The following is a 19,656-nucleotide window of genomic DNA, read 5'->3' as shown; positions in this document are numbered from 1 at the left end:
GATACAGTCTGCTTCTAGCGAAAATCTAACTAATTCAGCAGCAGTAACATTAGCGTTTTCTCTCTGTCAGTTGATTCTTCATATGCACCATATGAGTGAAGCGTCCGGGGTGACATGTTTATTTTTCAAACACAGTTGTTATATGAGGCGATCTAAAATCGTCTCAATGGGGATTTCAATGCAACTAAACAAATACATGAACCTGGGGACTGACGCCATCTATTGAAAGTGACGTCAGACTTCGGTGCTCTATACTCTTCTACTGAGAAGTTTGGACCCTATAGTGTCAGGTACTGTATGACCCAAATACTAGGGGGACAGAATGTGCTACTGTCAATAGTTCCAGAGAAGGATAGACGGGTGCAGACTTCCAGTGCAGTCTAGAAACAGTCTGCACTCTCAAGGTGATTTTTACTTTCATTGTATTATTTAGTGCAGCAGCGGTCTCTGCCAAACGGATGTGTTTGGGCTACTCAGGCCTCCATCAGCTGATGAAGGCCTGAAGTAGCCAAGTAGCTGTCAATAAAATTATGTGAAGGCATAGTGTTATATATAGACCAGAGAGCGGACTGCCCCACTCCCAGGACATTAATTTCAATGAGAGTTGCTCAGAGGCGTTTGAAGCACCCGGAAGAACGCTAAACCCCGAAAGTGATAACCTTCATGAAAGCGCCTGAATCGACTCTAATCGCTTTGTGTTAAACCCCAGCCGCACCGCATGCTCTTTTGCTCGAACAGTGAACAGCTTTAATGTTTCCCAGCCGCTCTGAGGGCCTGTGTGAAGGGCACTAGATGTACCGCCATCTTTATTACAGTTCAAAAATCATTGCAAGCTGGGATAATGGCGATACGATAGTTTTCAAATGATTGTGAAAAAGCTTTTATCTGAAAGATACTGTATATCAATTGCATCTTCCTGTATATCTAATATATCTTCTTAAGTATCAGGTACACTCCATATAGTTTTCACATGCTATCTTATATCGTATGAACATCATGCATGTTGTACAGTATTACAACTTTTGATTACACAATATTATAACTTTTGATGCGTTCCCTTTTCAGGCACGTGTTTATTATGAGGAGGCCGTGAGTGTCTGTGTGGACGGTTTCTCTGACCTGCCCCTGCTCATCGCCCTCTACACCAACCTCACGTCGGTGTACCTGAAGCAGCACATGAACGACAAGCTTCCCCAGACCCTGGAGAAGGCCAGCGCCCTGCTCCTCTGTCTCCCCAGCCACAGCTTCACCTCCGTGGAGGAGTTTGAGCTCCTCACGTTGCTCCTGCGGAGGTCTCTGGTCCAAGGGGACCGGCTGCTGGAGGCTCGCGTCTGCTACCTCTCCGCCAGCCTATTCCTGCTCCTCCGGAAGACGGACGACGCCCTGCCCTTCGCCGAGAGGCTCCAGTTCCTCTCGGCCGCGCTCTCGGCCGAGGACGGCAAGCCCATCGCTCCGCTGGACCTGAACTGGCTCCTGAGCCGCCTCTACCACCGGAAGTACATGCCTTACCTGGCGCTGGCCTCGCTCAGCCTGGACACCACGCGGGACCACTGCCTCCACGACGCCTTCCAGCGGGTGGAGCTGTTCGTGCGGAACTCCGTGCGCCTGAACCCCCGCTGGAAGGACGGCACCTCGCTGCTCCCCGCTCAGATCGTGGTCTACCTTCAGCAGGCTCTGGCCATCGCCGAGAAGGGGGACGACCTGAAGACCCAGAGGGACCTGTGTCTGGGTCTGGCCTCCGTCTACCACCAGTACGGGGCTCTGGGGAAGGCGGTCCCCTGCGCCCGGCAGGCCGTGGAGACGGGGGGCCACATCAACGAGGAGGAGGGCTTCGAGGCGTCCGTTCTGCTGGGCTGGCTGCTGGTGTTGACCGGTCAGGCCGAGAAGGCGGAGGACACGCTGCTGCCCCTGCTCACCTCACTGCAGGTATACAGCCGTCACACGCAGTAACAACACCCTGAACACCTCACTGCAGGTATACAGCCGTCACACGCAGTAACAACACCCTGAACACCTCACTGCAGGTATACAGCCGTCACACGCAGTAACAACACCCTGAACACCTCACTGCAGGTATACAGCCGTCACACGCAGTAACAACACCCTGAACACCTCACTGCAGGTATACAGCCGTCACACGCAGTAACAACACCCTGAACACCTCACTGCAGGTATACAGCCGTCACACGCAGTAACAACACCCTGAACACCTCACTGCAGGTATACAGCCGTCACACGCAGTAACAACACCCTGAACACCTCACTGCAGGTATACAGCCGTCACACGCAGTAACAACACCCTGAACACCTCACTGCAGGTATATACAGCCGTCACACGCAGTAACAACACCCTGAACACCTCACTGCATGTATACAGCCGTCACACGCAGTAACAACACCCTGAACACCTCACTGCAGGTACACAGCCGTCACACGCAGTAACAACACCCTGAACACCTCACTGCAGGTACACAGCCGTCACACGCAGTAACAACACCCTGAACACCTCACTGCAGGTATACAGCCGTCACACGCAGTAACAACACCCTGAACACCTCACTGCAGGTATACAGCCGTCACACGCAGTAACAACACCCTGAACACCTCACTGCAGGTATACAGCCGTCACACGCAGTAACAACACCCTGAACACCTCACTGCAGGTATACAGCCGTCACACGCAGTAACAACACCCTGAACACCTCACTGCAGGTATACAGCCGTCACACGCAGTAACAACACCCTGAACACCTCACTGCAGGTATACAGCCGTCACACGCAGTAACAACACCCTGAACACCTCACTGCAGGTATACAGCCGTCACACGCAGTAACAACACCCTGAACACCTCACTGCAGGTATACAGCCGTCACACGCAGTAACAACACCCTGAACACCTCACTGCAGGTATACAGCCGTCACACGCAGTAACAACACCCTGAACACCTCACTGCAGGTATACAGCCGTCACACGCAGTAACAACACCCTGCTCACGTCACTGCAGGTATACAGCCGTCACACGCAGTAACAACACCCTGAACACCTCACTGCAGGTATACAGCCGTCACACGCAGTAACAACACCCTGAACACCTCACTGCAGGTATACAGCCGTCACACGCAGTAACAACACCCTGAACACCTCACTGCAGGTATACAGCCGTCACACGCAGTAACAACACCCTGAACACCTCACTGCAGGTATACAGCCGTCACACGCAGTAACAACACCCTGCTCACGTCACTGCAGGTATACAGCCGTCACACGCAGTAACAACACCCTGAACACCTCACTGCAGGTATACAGCCGTCACACGCAGTAACAACACCCTGAACACCTCACTGCAGGTATACAGCCGTCACACGCAGTAACAACACCCTGAACACCTCACTGCAGGTATATACAGCCGTCACACGCAGTAACAACACCCTGAACACCTCACTGCATGTATACAGCCGTCACACGCAGTAACAACACCCTGAACACCTCACTGCAGGTACACAGCCGTCACACGCAGTAACAACACCCTGAACACCTCACTGCAGGTACACAGCCGTCACACGCAGTAACAACACCCTGAACACCTCACTGCAGGTATACAGCCGTCACACGCAGTAACAACACCCTGAACACCTCACTGCAGGTATACAGCCGTCACACGCAGTAACAACACCCTGAACACCTCACTGCAGGTATACAGCCGTCACACGCAGTAACAACACCCTGAACACCTCACTGCAGGTATACAGCCGTCACACGCAGTAACAACACCCTGAACACGCTGGTCTCATTTAACCAGTAGTGGAAAAAAAGTACTCAATTGTTTTACTTAAGTAAAAGTATCACTTGTTACAAGTAAAAGTCCGGAATGCAAATTTACTTGAGTAAAAGTACAAAAGTGTTGGCATCAAAATGTACTTACTATACTAATGTATAAAAGTCTTTTGAAAACAGCCGATCTACAATACAAGATTTTCAAATGGCCGAAATTAATATAGGGTTGATATTGATAATCAAAATCTATAAAATAACTAGTAGCCTACCTATTAACTAAAGTTTTGAAATAAATGTAGTGGAGTAAAAAGTACAGTAATTGGACTATAGTGTCCTCTAGTGAACAGACTAGAGGGCAGTTCAATTGTTTTCTGCCAACAAACCGGCTGGCAACAGTCAAGGAAGTCGTGATGTTCTGACGCAAACGCTGAGTCAGCATTGTAGAAAGCAGATGCTCTGTATCCTTATATAATAACGTTGAGCCGAAATGAACCCAGATTTCATGCAGCTATATAATTATGTTTTAATATATTCACAGAAAACTTTTAACTCATAACTTTGCTGCTGGAACAACATATTTTCAGATGGAGGTCGGTGGCCAATACAGATAATCTTTGGGGTCCTTGACATGAAATATTTTGAGCACCAGAAAACTGTAAAAAGGATTTAGAAGACATTTGTAGAATCGGGTCCTCAGGTCTTAATGGGTTAAACATCTTGCTCCGGGACACCTTGACACTTCCGACATGCATGAGTGGGCCGAAAAGCAAACCACAGTGACCTTCCGATTACCAGACGACCTCTCTACCCACTGTAATGTACATTGTACGTGTGTGTGTGTTTGTCCTCTCGTCTCCAGGGCACAGACAGCCCCACGCAGCGGGGGGTGATCCACAACCTGCTGGCCCTGTGTCTGAGGCGACAGGGTCGCGTCCCGGAGGCTGGCTGGCACCTGAACAACGCTCTGAGGATCTCCAGAGAGAGCGGGAACCAGAGGAACCAGGCCCTCAGTCTGGCCAACCTGGGCTGCCTGGCGCTGGACGTGGGAGCGTCCGGGGTGGCAGAACGCTTCCTCGTCAGGTCAGACATCACATCACTCACTCTGACACACTGAGAAATATAGCTTCCTCGTCAGGTCAGACATCACATCACTCACTCTGACACTGAGAAATAGAGCTTCCTCGTCAGGTCAGACATCACATCACTCACTCTGACACACTGAGAAATATAGCTTTTGATGAAGTGAAATATCTTGAAACTGAGTTACGTGGCCGGTTATGAGGTTAAGGGTCTTACGTGGCCGGTTAAGACTGATATGAGGTTAGGGGTCTTACGTGGCCGGCTAAGACTGATATGAGGTTAGGGGTCTTACGTGGCCGGCTAAGACTGATATGAGGTTAGGGGTCTTACGTGGCCGGTTAAGACTGACATGAGGTTAGGGGACTTACGTGGCCGGTTAAGACTGATATGAGGTTAGGGGACTTACGTGGCCGGTTAAGACTGACATGAGGTTAGGGGTCTTACGTGGCCGGTTAAGACTAATATGAGGTTAGGGGTCTTACGTGGCCGGTTAAGACTGATATGAGGTTAGGGGTCTTATGTGGCCGGTTAAGACTGACATGAGGTTAGGGGTCTTACGTGGCCGGTTAAGACTGACATGAGGTTAGGGGACTTACGTGGCCGGTTAAGACTGACATGAGGTTAGGGGACTTACGTGGCCGGTTAAGACTGATATGAGGTTAGGGGTCTTACGTGGCCGGCTAAGACTGACATGAGGTTAGGGGTCTTACGTGGCCGGTTAAGACTGATATGAGGTTAGGGGTCTTACGTGGCCGGTTAAGACTGATATGAGGTTAGGGGTCTTACGTGGCCGGTTAAGACTGATATGTAGGACTAATCGTAGCCAGTAGCTCCCCTACATGCAGTAGGTCGATTGCATCATTCGAATCCGCTATCTGTTTGCTCGTAATGCACAGCGACGTTAGCTTTCTGTCACAGTGATAGTCGTGAATATAATGTGGGGATCAAACTGTGCGTGAGCATCAAGTTAAAAGCAGGACACCCTGTGTTGGCACAAGTAGTGGTTCAGTGTCGTGTTCAAGGACTCTGGCTGGCATTTTAAAATGTGACCAGATAACATAACTGGACTAGAAACCAGAGATCTGTCCTAACCCCGAAGACAGGGGTGGGCAACTTTGACGATGGAGAGGGCCACTATATTTCAACACTCACTCCAGAGGGCCACATTGCATAATCGTGTTAAACAAAAAAAATAGCTGATCTACAAGCTCAAAATTTTCTCATTTGATAGGTACAGAAACACTGCGAGAGCAGGCAGGCGCGTCCACTAATCGCCAAACAGGTGTCTTATAATGTTCATGTGAATGGGCTCTTCTTAATATGGGTATAATATATTTAATTCATTGCATTGTAGAGACTCGTGACTCCAGTGGACTCGGTGGGGGAAGTGTCCCTTGGTCCGAGACTGAGTCAAGGCCGAGTCAAATTATGTGCGAGACCGAGACGAGACAGAGTAAATAAAAATGTGGACTCGAGACCGGACTGGAGTACTACAACACATGTTACATATGACAGTATTATTTGATAGTATGTATGTCTGTCTACTCTGTTTGTTTGTAACAGGTCCCTGAAGCTTTTCCTGGAGCTCGGGGAGAGCCCTATAGACGAGGAGCATGTTCAGACATACCTGTGGCTGGGGCGGAGCTACAAGGACAGGCGGAGGAGTCAAGAGGTCAGGGTGTGTTACGAAATGGGGCTACTGATCTCGTTACAAGCCAGGAACCTGCACAGTGAGTCAGTCCAGCATGCACACAGACGTACACTGAGGTCCATTAACACATTTTATTATTATCTTATTATGATTTTATTTTATTTTATATATAGCAAAAGCTATAGCCAGAGTTAAGACCTGGAACGCATCCGTGTCACCTTAGCTTTTAACCACTTTAACCATTATTTTAAACTAGCTGTTGAAAAATAGCAGATCTACAAGCTCATAGCGCGGCACCGAGTGCCACACTACAATCTTGTAGATCTGCTATTTTTTTAAACGCACGTGCAAATCTTTGAATATATATTCTTTCACAGCGAACGTTTGTAACTCATATCTTTACTTCTGGTGGGTCCCTGGAACAACATACTCTATTTTGAGATGCGGTCGGTGGCCAAATACATATCTTTCTGGGGGTCCTAATAGTTTGAGAACGACTGACATAGAAACGGGATCAGGATCTGGTCTCAGGTCTTAACTGACAGTTTGGTCTCACAGGTCAGATGGTGGTAGCCAAGGTGCTGAGCAGGCTGTATGCAGACATGCTGCTGTACGGCCAGAGCATCCTCTACTATGAGCACTGTGTGTCCGTGTCCAGAGAACTGAAGGACAAGCGTCTGGAAGGAGAATACCTGGAGATCCTCAGCAGCCTGTATCTGTCTCTCAACACCGAGAAGTGAGTCTCGAGAAAGATCATTCTCGGTCTGCAGTCTGCAGTGCACCCTTCTCTTGTTACTGACAATATTTCCGTTCCCAACCCTACACAGATCGTCTCGTAAGTCTCTGGACTACACCAAGCAGAGTCTACGCATCTCCATCGACCTGGGCAAGAGAGAAGAGGAGTCTGAGACGTGGCTGCAGGTGGGACGCATCTATTACCTCATCCACGAGGACGAGCTGGCTGACATGTACCTACAGGTGAGAGCAGGGAGGAGGACGGGAGGGATGTGGGCACGGCGTTGGTAAACGATACAGGGGGTGAATAAAATAGCCCGTTACAGTACATGATGGAGAGGGGATTAATCCACTCAGTCACTGGTTTTGTCTTTTGTATGTGATCTGCTCTCAGAAGTCAACAGCATTATATTCATCCTTTTGAGTGTTCATTCACCACTAGCTGGCCAACAGAGACACTGCCAGTGTTCCAGTGCCATTTCCCTTGGCCTATTTTACAATACAAAGAAAAACAACTAATCTACCACTTGAACATTGCAAACACCTCAACTCAAGTGAAACACCGGGGGGGATGCACAATTCATTCATTTCACATGTTGCGTGTCCTTGACAGGCAGCAGTGAAGACAGCTTTGCGGATGAACGACCCTCGCTTTGCCATGAGCATCTACGAGGAAGCGGGTGACGTCTTCTTCAAAGGCCACAGGAACCAACTGGCCTCGCTGCCGTTCTTCAGGGTAAGATCATACAGTAAGAGCTAAGGAACGTCTGATTTGTCGCCTTAAAGCAATCCTCGTAGTTATCAGTACAGTGACGTGGGTTTTAACTTCATCTCGGGTATCATTATGCAATTAAAGCACAGGATGTGTCTTGTAATTTAAGATGAGCATACGGTACGTCTATATCTAAACATAGTTTTGATGTCAGCGAAAAACAAAAGGATGGGTAGAACCACACTGTACATATCAATGGGTTTATAAAATGGGCCCCTCTCATCACGGATATGTTTTGGCAGACATAGACAGCTGGAACCGCAGCGGTTTTATGCTTATTTGCTATGCTTTGTTTTGTTTTGTCTTGTAGGACGGCAGTCTGCCGTTCGCGCGGAGCATCAAAGACATCCACTCTGAGTTCCGCTTGCTGAGCAAGCTGACAGAGCTGCTGATGACCCATGGAGAACAGGAGGAGGCTCTACAGTACGCCATACTGGCTGTTCAGATCGGCAGCAAAACAGGTATACTGACCTGGAAGGATACAGTGAACGGACCTTGTGAATGTCACGTCACATATAAATATGGGAGCCTAAACGTAACCAAAATGGTGTACAACATTAACCCATTTTGACCTGAGCTCAGATTCTAAAAATGTCTTCTACATCCTGACAGTTTTCTATAAAAGCTACAGTATGTTTCTATGTCAAAAATAGCAGACCACAAGCTTTGGTGTTAGCAGACCTACGAGCTTGTAGATCTGCTAATCCGTAATGGTTTCATTGTATGCTCTCAAGAGTCAAGTGATTTTTGTTTTCTTTGATGGTATGTGGCTCAAAATCCAAATAAATAAAAGGGCCTTGATATGAAAAGGGTTGAAAACCACTTGGTCTACAGTGACTGTACGTTGTTGCGTCCCTCACAGGTGTGCCTCTGAACGAGAGGTCGGCCTACCACCGCATGGCGACTGTCTACTACCGGCTGCATCAGTACGAGATGGCAGAGAACTACTACCTCAAATCCCTGTCGCTCTGCCCCGCGGTGCTGCAGCACCCCCTAGAGGCCCGCTACTACTCCATGGTCTACACCCGGCTGGGGAACATCACGCTCTACCAGCTCAAGGTACATGAGAGAGACACCCATCAACAATGTACTGTATGTCACGTCATAATACCTGTTAAGGCGCAGAGGGTAAAAACAATAACAAAGATTATTCCTACCCGCAAAGACGTTTTAATAATATAAACCGTTGGCGTTTATAGTTTATTTAGTGTTTGTATTTAACACACTGGCAAAGATTCACCTGTTACCAACTCCTGCACACATATCTTGGAATTGGAATCTGTTCAGGCTCTAATGAGTGGGTCTTCTCTTCTCCCCCAGGATGCCTTTGACGCGGTGGGATACTTCCAGCTGGCTCTGGCCTCCTCCCTTGAGGACGCTGCCAATCCCAGGGATCTGTATGTGCTGTACATGAAGCTGGCAGAGATCCATGCCAACCACATGCCAGACGCCCGGCTGTGCCAGGAGTACAGGGACCAGGCTCACAACCTGAGGAGGGTCCTGTCGGGAGAGGAGGTCCTCCATGCGGGGGAAGAAGAAGAACAGCAGATTAAGGTCTCGGTGTCTCACGCGACGGAGCCCACGCTGACTGGTTGCGTCGGGTGCGTCTGTGACGACGATCAGGATGAAAGTGGCGAGCACTACTCGAGCACGGACACCTGGGGGGTCCCTGCAGATGCAGAGGTCGGACATATAGACTCTGATCTTGGTGTCGCTGATGTAGATGACGACAATAACAACGATGACAAAGACGGCGATGACGTTGGCTGTGAAAATGCGGATGTCGCCACCGAAGCGGAGGTCACCAGCGGCCGTTCGCGCACAGACAGTATTCTCACAGAGTCTTTTGACACGGCCAAAGAGCACATCACGGATTCCAGTGGCTCCGGCAACGACTATTTCCAAACCCGCACGGATCTAACGGATGGCTGCAGATGGCTGCAGAAAGGCTCTTTCTACACTGACTCGGGCCAGAGTGGAGAAAGTCCCTCCACCACCGCTGTGGATCCCACTCTCACGGACACAGCCCACCCTGTGGACCCCACTCTCACGGACACAGCCCACCCTGTGGACCCCACTCTCACGGACACAGCCCACCCTGTGGACCCCACTCTCACGGACACAGCCCACCCTGTGGACCCCACTCTCACGGACACAGCCCACCCTGTGGACCCCACTCTCACGGACACAGCCCACCCTGTGGACCTCACTCTCACGGACACAGCCCTGCACGACACCAACCACACGCTCATTGATACCGAGCAAGATGGAAATATCACAACCGAAGGGACGAGTGGACACATCCGTGAAGCAGACGCAATCCGAAAAGACGAAGACAATCCGTGTGACGCTGACCAAAAAGAGATCGCCAAAACAGACGCCGATAAAAGCGAAAGTGTATCGAGCACCTGCTATTACAGCGTGAAGACTGGTGATAGTGGCGATACGACGGACAGTAGCCACATGGCTAGTAGCCACATAGACTTGGATGACATCTACGTATAGCCTTCTGGGAGGGCAAATTATCGCCCCTGTTCACTTGGAATGCAGCCCTTTGACCAGGAAACTGTCTGCGACGTTCCAGCATGCACGTATTGTTGGAAACAATGTGTTAAATAATGTTGCTATAATGTAGATACTTTTCACAGATTAAGTAACACTGAAGTGTGTACCTTTTTGTATAGTTTACATTTTCTGTATATTACAGAGTATGTCAGCTTATAATATATGTTTTGTAAATAGATGTTTCTTTTGTATCTCAATGAAAGATATGACCTGAAATGTAAAGTGTGGATGTGGACTTTTTCCTTCTATTTTATAGTGTCGATCTAACTTCAAACAGTGTTTGCTGTTTTGCTCTGTGAGCAATGCAACTGTTTAATCTAACTATATAATGGTTGTGACTAATGAGTTACGACTCAATATCAGGTAAATATGCAGCCATGATCAAATGAGCAGCCTCCTCTCCAAAAGTTGAACCCATTTTGAGCGGGAACCCCTTTTGGTGGTTACATACATTATGTTATAATTTATGAAAAATAGCAGATCTACAAGCTCATAGCGCGCCACCGAGTGGTTCCTTTCAAGGAACCGGCAGGCCATTATTTGGTTCCAGTTCCGATTTCCGAACCAACTTTTAGGATTCTGAACCAATTTATTTTCAGTGGAAACACTCTGAACTGCTTCAATATTAGGCAGGGGAAAAAGATACCGGTTCAACCCCAGTGGAAAAGGGGCCGAGTAGCAGTGTGCACATCTCTGCCTATATGGACTACTACTGTATTAGGATTTGAAAAAACAAAGGCATTTCTGAAGTAAACCACAGGAGGGCATGAAAGGGCCGTTTTATTATAATGGCCAGCATATTGCTTGGTAGTACTTGGGTTTTGTCAAAAGGGGGCAGTGTAGAGCAGCTCCTGGCATTGGTCTTAACATGGGCTGCCAACTGGCAACAGGTGAACAGCAGAGAGAGAGAGAGAGAGAGAGAGAGAGAGAGAGAGAGAGAGAGAGATAGATCCACAGTGAGAGACAGAGAGACAGAGTTCATGGTCACCTGGCTGCTAATGGCACAACCCCAGCTGGCTGCAGAATCATGGAAAGTACATGTGGTTACCAGGTGGTGGAAAGTAACTAAGTAGGCTACTATACTCGAGTACCATTTTGAGGTATTTGTACTTTACTTGAGTATAATTTCCCAATTTCCAATACTGTTTACATCTACTCCACTACATCTCGGGAGGCAAATATTGTACTTTTACTACAATGATTTGACTACTAGTTACTTTGTAGATTTGGATTAGTATTACCTGGTCTAGACTCTTTTTTTTACCCATTTTGGGAACCACATTATGTTATACTTTAGCCATTGAAAAATAGCAGATCTACAAGCTCATAGCGCGCCACTCGGTGGCGCGCTATGAGCTTGTAGATCTGCTATTTTTCAATAGCTTGTAGCTTGTAGGTCTGCTATTTTTGAAAAATCGTGAAAATGCGGCACAAATCTTTGAATATATATTCTTTCAGAAGACTTTTTAACCTGATTAGAATCTGTTATGTTCTTTCTGCACATCTAATCTCTGTTGCTTCCTCCTTGCTTGGCATGCAGATCTTACTTTTGTGAATGCGGGCTGTATTCTTTCGCATGCACACACGCCCACGCACACGCACACACACACACACACACACACACACACACACACACACACACACACACACACACACACACACACACACAGCAAGGTTTAGCTTCTACTATATATTGCCGAAAATCGGAAAAAAATGTTGCAGCCACTTAGATAACGAATGATGTACAGGTATGTGAGAATCACTCGTTAGAGTTACATGCCAATGTCGACACGCCCCCATTCCGACATACCGCCATTTCTTGACCCAGTTTCACGTCTTTTGCTAGTGATGTAATCAATTAATCATTTGGAACCACCTGCATACAATTTCACATTGGCCTATTTAACATTTTAAATGGCTTGCATGCCATGTACTCTTAATATTTAATATATTCTTTCCATTGCAGGAAGGTAAATGGAGGGTAGAATGTGAAAGCGAATGAATGTGAATTAATAATAAATAGTATAAAGACGAGTCACGACTCAGACCATAAGGGTAATTAATTACTAGCCACAAATTAAGCTGCAGGAAATCAATTAACTCCGACGTCTGAAGGCTCTGCCATTCTGTACCATTGCTAAACAGACACAGTCCAAGTAGTTGCATTCTCGACAGAGATATAGGAGAGATGGAAGATAGTGTAGGGCTGTAGCCTGAAGGCCTACACACACAGGGTATTTAATCAGGTCTCAATCAACCAGCAGGTGTTGCTGACAAGAGGCAAACGTTTATTGCATTTATTTAGATGTATGCTGGCCTGCAGAGACAGATGATGAATCTTCATTATACCAACTCTACGCACATGCATTGGACCTTCTGGAGCAAACTATTCGACTGTCGGCAGTAGTGCCACAAATATAGGATTTGGGTGCTACATTAGGTCTGAAAAGCTGTTCATACACTTGTTTATAGGAAGCAAGTCAAACGAGCGGGGTTGTTTCAGAAGAGGACATGGCAGCAACTGCGAGCAATCGTCTCTACAAGTTGCTGTGAGGTGGTGATCGATTTCAACTCGGAGCTATATGGATGCACCGGGGACATCGGCACCGGTGATGACAATGGTGATGAGGCTCTGCAGGGAACACAGGAAATGCAGGCAGTAGTCCTACAAAATTAGGGCACATGTAAACACCAGATCAGATTGATCGTGCCACATGTAAACACTTGATCCAAAACCTTCAATCGCGTTTATTTTAATCAGATTGGAAGAAAGGTGTAAGGTGTAAACGCAGCTACTGACACTCTACCACCAGGCTGATAAACAAGGATAGGTTTGCTGGAGGGATCCATGCCTCTGATTTTGATTCGTCCTCCGTTCATTCATTCATTTGTATTACCGGTGGTGGGGATATTTTTCTGATCAAACTGAAGTAGGTTTCCTTTTGGGAAATGTAGACTGATATCACAATTTAACATTTATTTAAAAGACGTACTGTTATTCACATTAACCCTGGGTGTGATGCAATGTGAGCTATTTGTCATGCGAAGAAGAATGATAAGGTTTAAAGGAGAAATCCAGACAACATTGGTCACATTGGTGACCCATGAATCAGCCTATAATCCTGTCCCAACATAGGCCTTGAATTGTTTCATACAAGATGTTCTCCTTTTCAAAACAGTAAAATACAGTTAGACTGGTAGAAAGCTAGTTCTAATGCAGGTATGTTAGTAGCTCCAAACATTTTTATTTTTACCCACAAATTGTCTAATTGTCTATTAATACTGTCCTGGTACTCACGCACCCTCCAGCTGCCGTTCATACCAGGGCTGGGCTATAATTTTCAGGCCCGTTGACGACAACTCTACCGCTGGGTTCTGTATTAATAAAATCATACCCCCTCCTGTTGTTATTACAAATCAAACCCCAGGTATGTTTATTTCTAGTTATTTATTACAAGCAAGGAACAACAATCTCTGGTTGTAATTGGGAGTGCATGTCTTTTGTCCAAAGGGGAATAGGTCCGATCCATTGGTCCCATCGACTACCTACCCCAAACCCTCACCCTAACCATAACCGCGAGCACGGGGCAGCACACCTAAACCTGACCCCGAGTCGGAACCCATGCTCCTTCGAACCAATGGTCCGCCGTACCAAAGTATGCCTCCCTGTAATTGGTGGATTACAGCAGTATTAAATGATTTCCCCCCCTATTTTGAGTAATCACTATAGTTGAATTACAGTAATGAAGATATTATCTGCAATACAGCATGCATCCAATCACACTGGTCTGGTACGCTCTACTGGCCTACTTTCCACTGTGCTGCCACAGTGAACACTAGCCTGCGTGAGGAGAGCACGCAAGGCCATCCAGGAAGAAATGGCAACCAAAAGAGGGAATGTTTGTGTACATGATTTGCATGCATAACATCGTGGCAGGGCAATGCAGGCCTTAATAGCTTCCCACTGCAGACGAGAGTGTTATTTGGCTCCACTCCAAAACAAGTATAGTATTGTTGTCATTCACATTAGTCTCGGTTGAACTTAGCCTTCAGAGCACACTGGCTCAACAAGTTCACTTCCCGCTCTCCAAAGGAGACTTATGAGACTGTGACCATTTTAATCCACAGCGGATCCAAAACATCACGCTAGATACGTGAGCTCAAACAAAGAGAACGGATTCAGTGAACACGACTCCAACGCTTTTTTTCTTCTTTTCTTTTTTCATTCTTCTGCCGACAGAGTGAGCGTTTTTCTGTTTTGTAACTTGCAATGTCTTTAATATGTTCCAATCCAAACTTTCTGAATAGTCTCTAATGGTATGCTTTATTGAACCCTTTTTCTAAGGGCGAAACAAAAGTGTGACTCAATGTCATTCTCTCACAAAAGGCCCCCGACAGCTGACAGCATCATCAACAATGTTTTCTGTCTGTAAGGGCCTTAACAGAGTGACAGTTTGCTGGATGAGACAGCTAGATGAGCAGTCATTTGACGATAATGTGTACAAGATGAGACAGCTAGATGAGCAGTCATTTGACGATAATGTGTCCCAGATGAGACAGCCACAGGAGCAGTCATTTGACGATGATGTGTCCAGGATGAGACAGCTAGATGAGCAGTCATTTGACGATAATGTGTCCAAGATGAGACAGCTAGATGAGCAGTCATTTGACGATGATGTGTCCAGGATGAGACAGCTAGATGAGCAGTCATTTGACGATAATGTGTCCAAGATGAGACAGCCACAGGAGCAGTCATTTGACGATAATGTGTCCAAGATGCGACAGCCACAGGAGCAGTCATTTGATGATGATGATGATGATGAAGTGTCCAGGATGAGACAGACAGCCACAGGAGCAGTCATTTGATGATGATGATGATGATGAAGTGTCCAGGATGAGACAGACAGCCACAGGAGCAGTCATTTGAAGGATGCAATGATGCTCATTCATATCCCATGATATACCTTGTCAATGTCAGGCGTTCTCAATTCTCATGCTGTTCTAAATGCTCCTTGTAGGGATGTCCCGGTCACGTTTTTTTTGCCGATCCGATTCTGATCATTTGATTTTGATTTGATTTTGGGGCAGCGCTGGCCTAAGGGTTAGAGGAGCGCCCTTGTTGCCGAAAGGTTGCCGGTTCGATTCCCCGGACGGCAGGAAAACAACAACTGTGGTTGTACTGGTCAGCTCCCAGGTTTTAATGTGTGTGTGTGTGTGTGTGTTTCTATGTGCAAGGCGTTGCTGAAAATGAGCACCTGTGCTCAGCTACTTCCCTGGGTAAATAAATAATAATAATAAAACGATCCGATATTAATATTTTTATAGAACACTTATATCACTTAATATCACAATAGTACAATATCTAAAATCACAGAGAATATCCAGTCTAATATCATGATATGGATTTAATTATTGATACAAGGGAAGAAGGGATGTTCCGATCACACTTTTTTTAGATTCCGACCAAAAATTGGAATATGACATGTTCGGCCCCGATTTCCGATCACGTGATTGGATCGGGACAACCCTACTCCTGGACTAAGATTATCAACCACTTAAATCCAATGAGCTTTGTTGACCGGTGTCCACCAGGGGTCTATACTTGGCCCTGTGAGCTGTGGGCTATTTTCTCAGCTTTTGAAAATATTTGAGATTACATGCCAAATTAGGGTCTCCAGATATAAAGCTTATTTCTAAGCAATTTAGCCTTTAATGTATTGAGCAAAGAGGCAGGAAAACAGATGAAGAAGATTATGCAGCACAGGTCTCTAGCTGGAACTGAGCCGGGGAGATTGGACCATTACGTGCTCTGTGTGGTCCCAGTGGAAGATAAACCAGAGTTGACACAGATACACAGTACCACTTCACCACTACTCCTCAGATCTTTAGCAAAATGAAACACTTAATTGCACATATAACAGCTTTATAATCATTTATTTCAAAAATATGAAAGTATCGACGCATGGCGCACACATAATTGTTAACACTGCTCAATCTAAAACACTTTTAACATAATATGTTTCAAAATTGTGTATGTTTTGTTCTGTCGACACAAGACCAGTGCTGCACAATGAGGACAATATTATTATAATTATGCAGTGAATTACTCATGCATGCAGTCATGTATTCAACAAAGGTTGAAATAATAATAATAATACTTGTGGAGACACAAACTGAATAAATTATGTCAAAAGATAAAGACATCTTTTCAACTAAGCTGGATCCGACCAGAGTACAGATCACACAGGCTATGTTCTCTCTCTCTCTCTCTCTCTCTCTCTCTCTCTCTCTCTCTCTCACAAGACCGCAAGGGAAGAATCATGAATGGCGAGTCCTTGCACTGTCTCTGGAATCCTTGCACTGCAGTCTGTTTCTCTCCCCAATAATATAACTATTCTAGCCTCAGGCACACTAGCCTGTTGCCTTTTTTTTGTCTTTTTTTTTAGGCCGCTTTTACTGGTGACTGAGTTTACAATTATTAAGCAGTAAGCACCAATGTGTCTGCAGTGGTGTGAAGTAACTAACGTATATTTACTTAAGTACTGTATTTAAGCTTAATTTAGAGGTATTTGTACTACTTTGTAGATCATTACAAAAACATACATTAACCATTTCAGCCCATAATATGTACTATATATTTTGGCCATTTGAAAATAGCAGATCTACAAGCGATGCGACACATTGTGAGCTTGTAGATCTTTATTTGAAAACTTTAAATAGGACATTCTGCATAATGAGTACTTTTGGTACAATTTGATACCAATACATTTGTACTTTTATTCAAGTGAATTTTGAATACCAGGCTTTTAATTGTAAGAGGATTTCTACATTGCAGTATTGATACTTTTACTTAAGTACTTTTTCTGCATGTACACTGTGTACAGCATATACATAGCCCCGAATGATTGGTTTCATAATTGGTCATTTAAAGGCAGTGTGCTTTGAAATGTTAGATCTTTGAAAAATGGGTTTAGTGTTATGCATAACACTGTGTGTATTGTCTGCAAAAGAATGTGAGGCTGAGAATGTGCTTATTAGTAGCATGTTTGAGGCTGAAGTTTTGTAATTGAGTGTTCGCTTTCACTAACTTTGTCCTTGTTCTGTGTGTAAGCAATCCGTTTTTTAACTGTGTAACTTTGCCTGGCCACAAAAGATCACGGGATTCAATGAGTGTGATGGTCGAGGTGACAAACCATGCACGACACACAGTACCTACTACCTCCCTCTTCACATTCAATAGATCCCGTGATCTTTTGTGGCCAGATGTAATTTCCTGGGGTCTAGTAGGACTATAGTAAATAATAATAAAGAAATTGCCGTATACATTTATGTAAGAAAAAAGAAGACATATTTGTTCGAATGCCCCGCCCTGCCACCGCCCTGCCAAAAAAATGGCTAAAATCGTTAAAACAAAAGAAAGCAGCAAATGAAAAAAAATGAACACTCATCATTTACTTTCTCTAATAACAACCTAAAACATGAACCTTGGTTGGAGAAAAAAAAGTCCTTTAATCACTGAGAGACTGTAATTACATTTTTATGGTCAGGTTCGGTTAGGAAGGGTTAGGAAAGGCAATGAGATTGAGCTGTGCACAGTATTTCATACTCTAAAGTATAAACCCTATGAACTCACACAATGAATACCCCACACACACACCCACCCACCTCTCTCTCTCTCTCTCTCTCTCTCTCTCTCTCTCTCTCTCTCGTCCTTCTCTCTTTCACCTCTCTCTATCTGTTCTTCTTCCCCTGGGTAAAATCCATCTCTTCTCCGGCTACATTATCTTTCACTGTCCAAACAGATGAACGAGCAAATCACATCAACCACACATGCGCTCACGCACACGCACACACACACACACACACACACACACACACACACGCACGCGCACGCACACGCGCACACGCACACGCACACGCACACACACACACACACACACACACACACACACACACACACACACACACACACACACACACACACACACACACACACACACACACACACCATCATTTTTCAATTGATTTCCATCATGGATTATTGCTAAGGGTAGTCCTCCTTCTTAATGATGCGGAGACAACAAAACAAACATGTCCAGATGATCTTCATTCAACACTTGAATGAAGACAGTCTCTGTCTCAGACAGTGAGGGTCAAGGTGAATGACAACAAGACGACCCCTCTGTCTGTCTGTGCTGCAGACAGGGAGGGTCAAGGTGAATGACAACAAGACGACCCCTCTGTCTGTCTGTGCTGCAGACAGGGAGGGTCAAGGTGAATGACAACAAGAGTCTCTGTGTTGACTCAATTTTGGCGAGACATAGCTGTGCCCTGGTTACACTTTCTGTCTGTAGCCAAGGCAACCAGCGGCTAATCATGCCCTCGCACACACACATGCATGTGACCACACATGCACACACGCACGCACGCAGGCACGCAGGCACGCACGCCGCCACGGTTTGATGGTTTACTAGAGTGTTGCCCATTGGGCACTTGCCTAATTCGTTATGTTAAGTTGGAAATGCATGCCCCACCCAGTTATTATGTATGTGTCCCTATTTCTGCCCATTATGTGGAGTCTTCGTAACGATGGAAGTTGGAGATCCATGCCCCACCCAGCTATGCAATAGCAACCCATTGTACCCATGTCAATATATGGAGATCTCTGTATCTGTCTCTGTGTGTCCCTTTATTCCTATATATGGAGTTCTGTGTCCCGTTGTACCCGTGTTAGAGTACCCGTTCCATCCATTTATTTGTGTCCCTTTTATGCCCATATATGGAGATTTCTGTATCTGTCTCTCTGTGTCACTTTATTCCTATATATGGAGTTCTGTGTCAGGCATGCCCAAATATGGAATGTTGTAATGTCAGAACAGGCCAGCTCCATATATGGAGCCTGGGCAGGGGCACTGTCCAGATCTTATTCTGGACAACCGTGGGTCCGACCGATTCGACACCAGGCACTGCACTCCCTGCGGGGGTGTGGAACGCGTGTGTCGCATTTGAAGTCGGTGGGGTGAACGGTTCTCGAGTTATGTCCAACACAGGCAAACATTATTCTAATGGGAACAGTC

General features: G+C 46.1%; 1 protein-coding gene across 4 annotated transcripts in view; it reads left to right on the top strand.

The window, feature by feature from the left end:
- Window positions 1–10,789, top strand: part of sh3tc2 (SH3 domain and tetratricopeptide repeats 2) — a 30,793-nt gene extending 20,004 nt beyond the window's left edge. For all 4 annotated transcript variants that reach the window (XM_080773676.1, XM_080773677.1, XM_080773674.1 and 1 more), the window contains 9 exons: window positions 1,066–1,926; window positions 4,636–4,856; window positions 6,420–6,586; window positions 7,066–7,243; window positions 7,335–7,485; window positions 7,856–7,978; window positions 8,325–8,475; window positions 8,877–9,073; window positions 9,335–10,789. In XM_080773676.1, coding sequence (XP_080629802.1) covers window positions 1,066–1,926; window positions 4,636–4,856; window positions 6,420–6,586; window positions 7,066–7,243; window positions 7,335–7,485; window positions 7,856–7,978; window positions 8,325–8,475; window positions 8,877–9,073; window positions 9,335–10,519 — 3,234 coding nt within the window. In that variant the 3' untranslated portion in view covers window positions 10,520–10,789. The remainder of the gene's footprint in view (window positions 1–1,065; window positions 1,927–4,635; window positions 4,857–6,419; window positions 6,587–7,065; window positions 7,244–7,334; window positions 7,486–7,855; window positions 7,979–8,324; window positions 8,476–8,876; window positions 9,074–9,334) is intronic.
- The last annotated feature ends 8,867 nt before the right edge of the window (window positions 10,790–19,656 follow it).

This window comes from Protomyctophum bolini, assembly GCF_963924005.1.
Source record: "Protomyctophum bolini genome assembly, chromosome: 10".
Taxonomy (NCBI): Eukaryota; Metazoa; Chordata; class Actinopteri; order Myctophiformes; family Myctophidae; genus Protomyctophum; species Protomyctophum bolini.
This window is presented reverse-complemented; position numbering and strand designations above follow the sequence as displayed.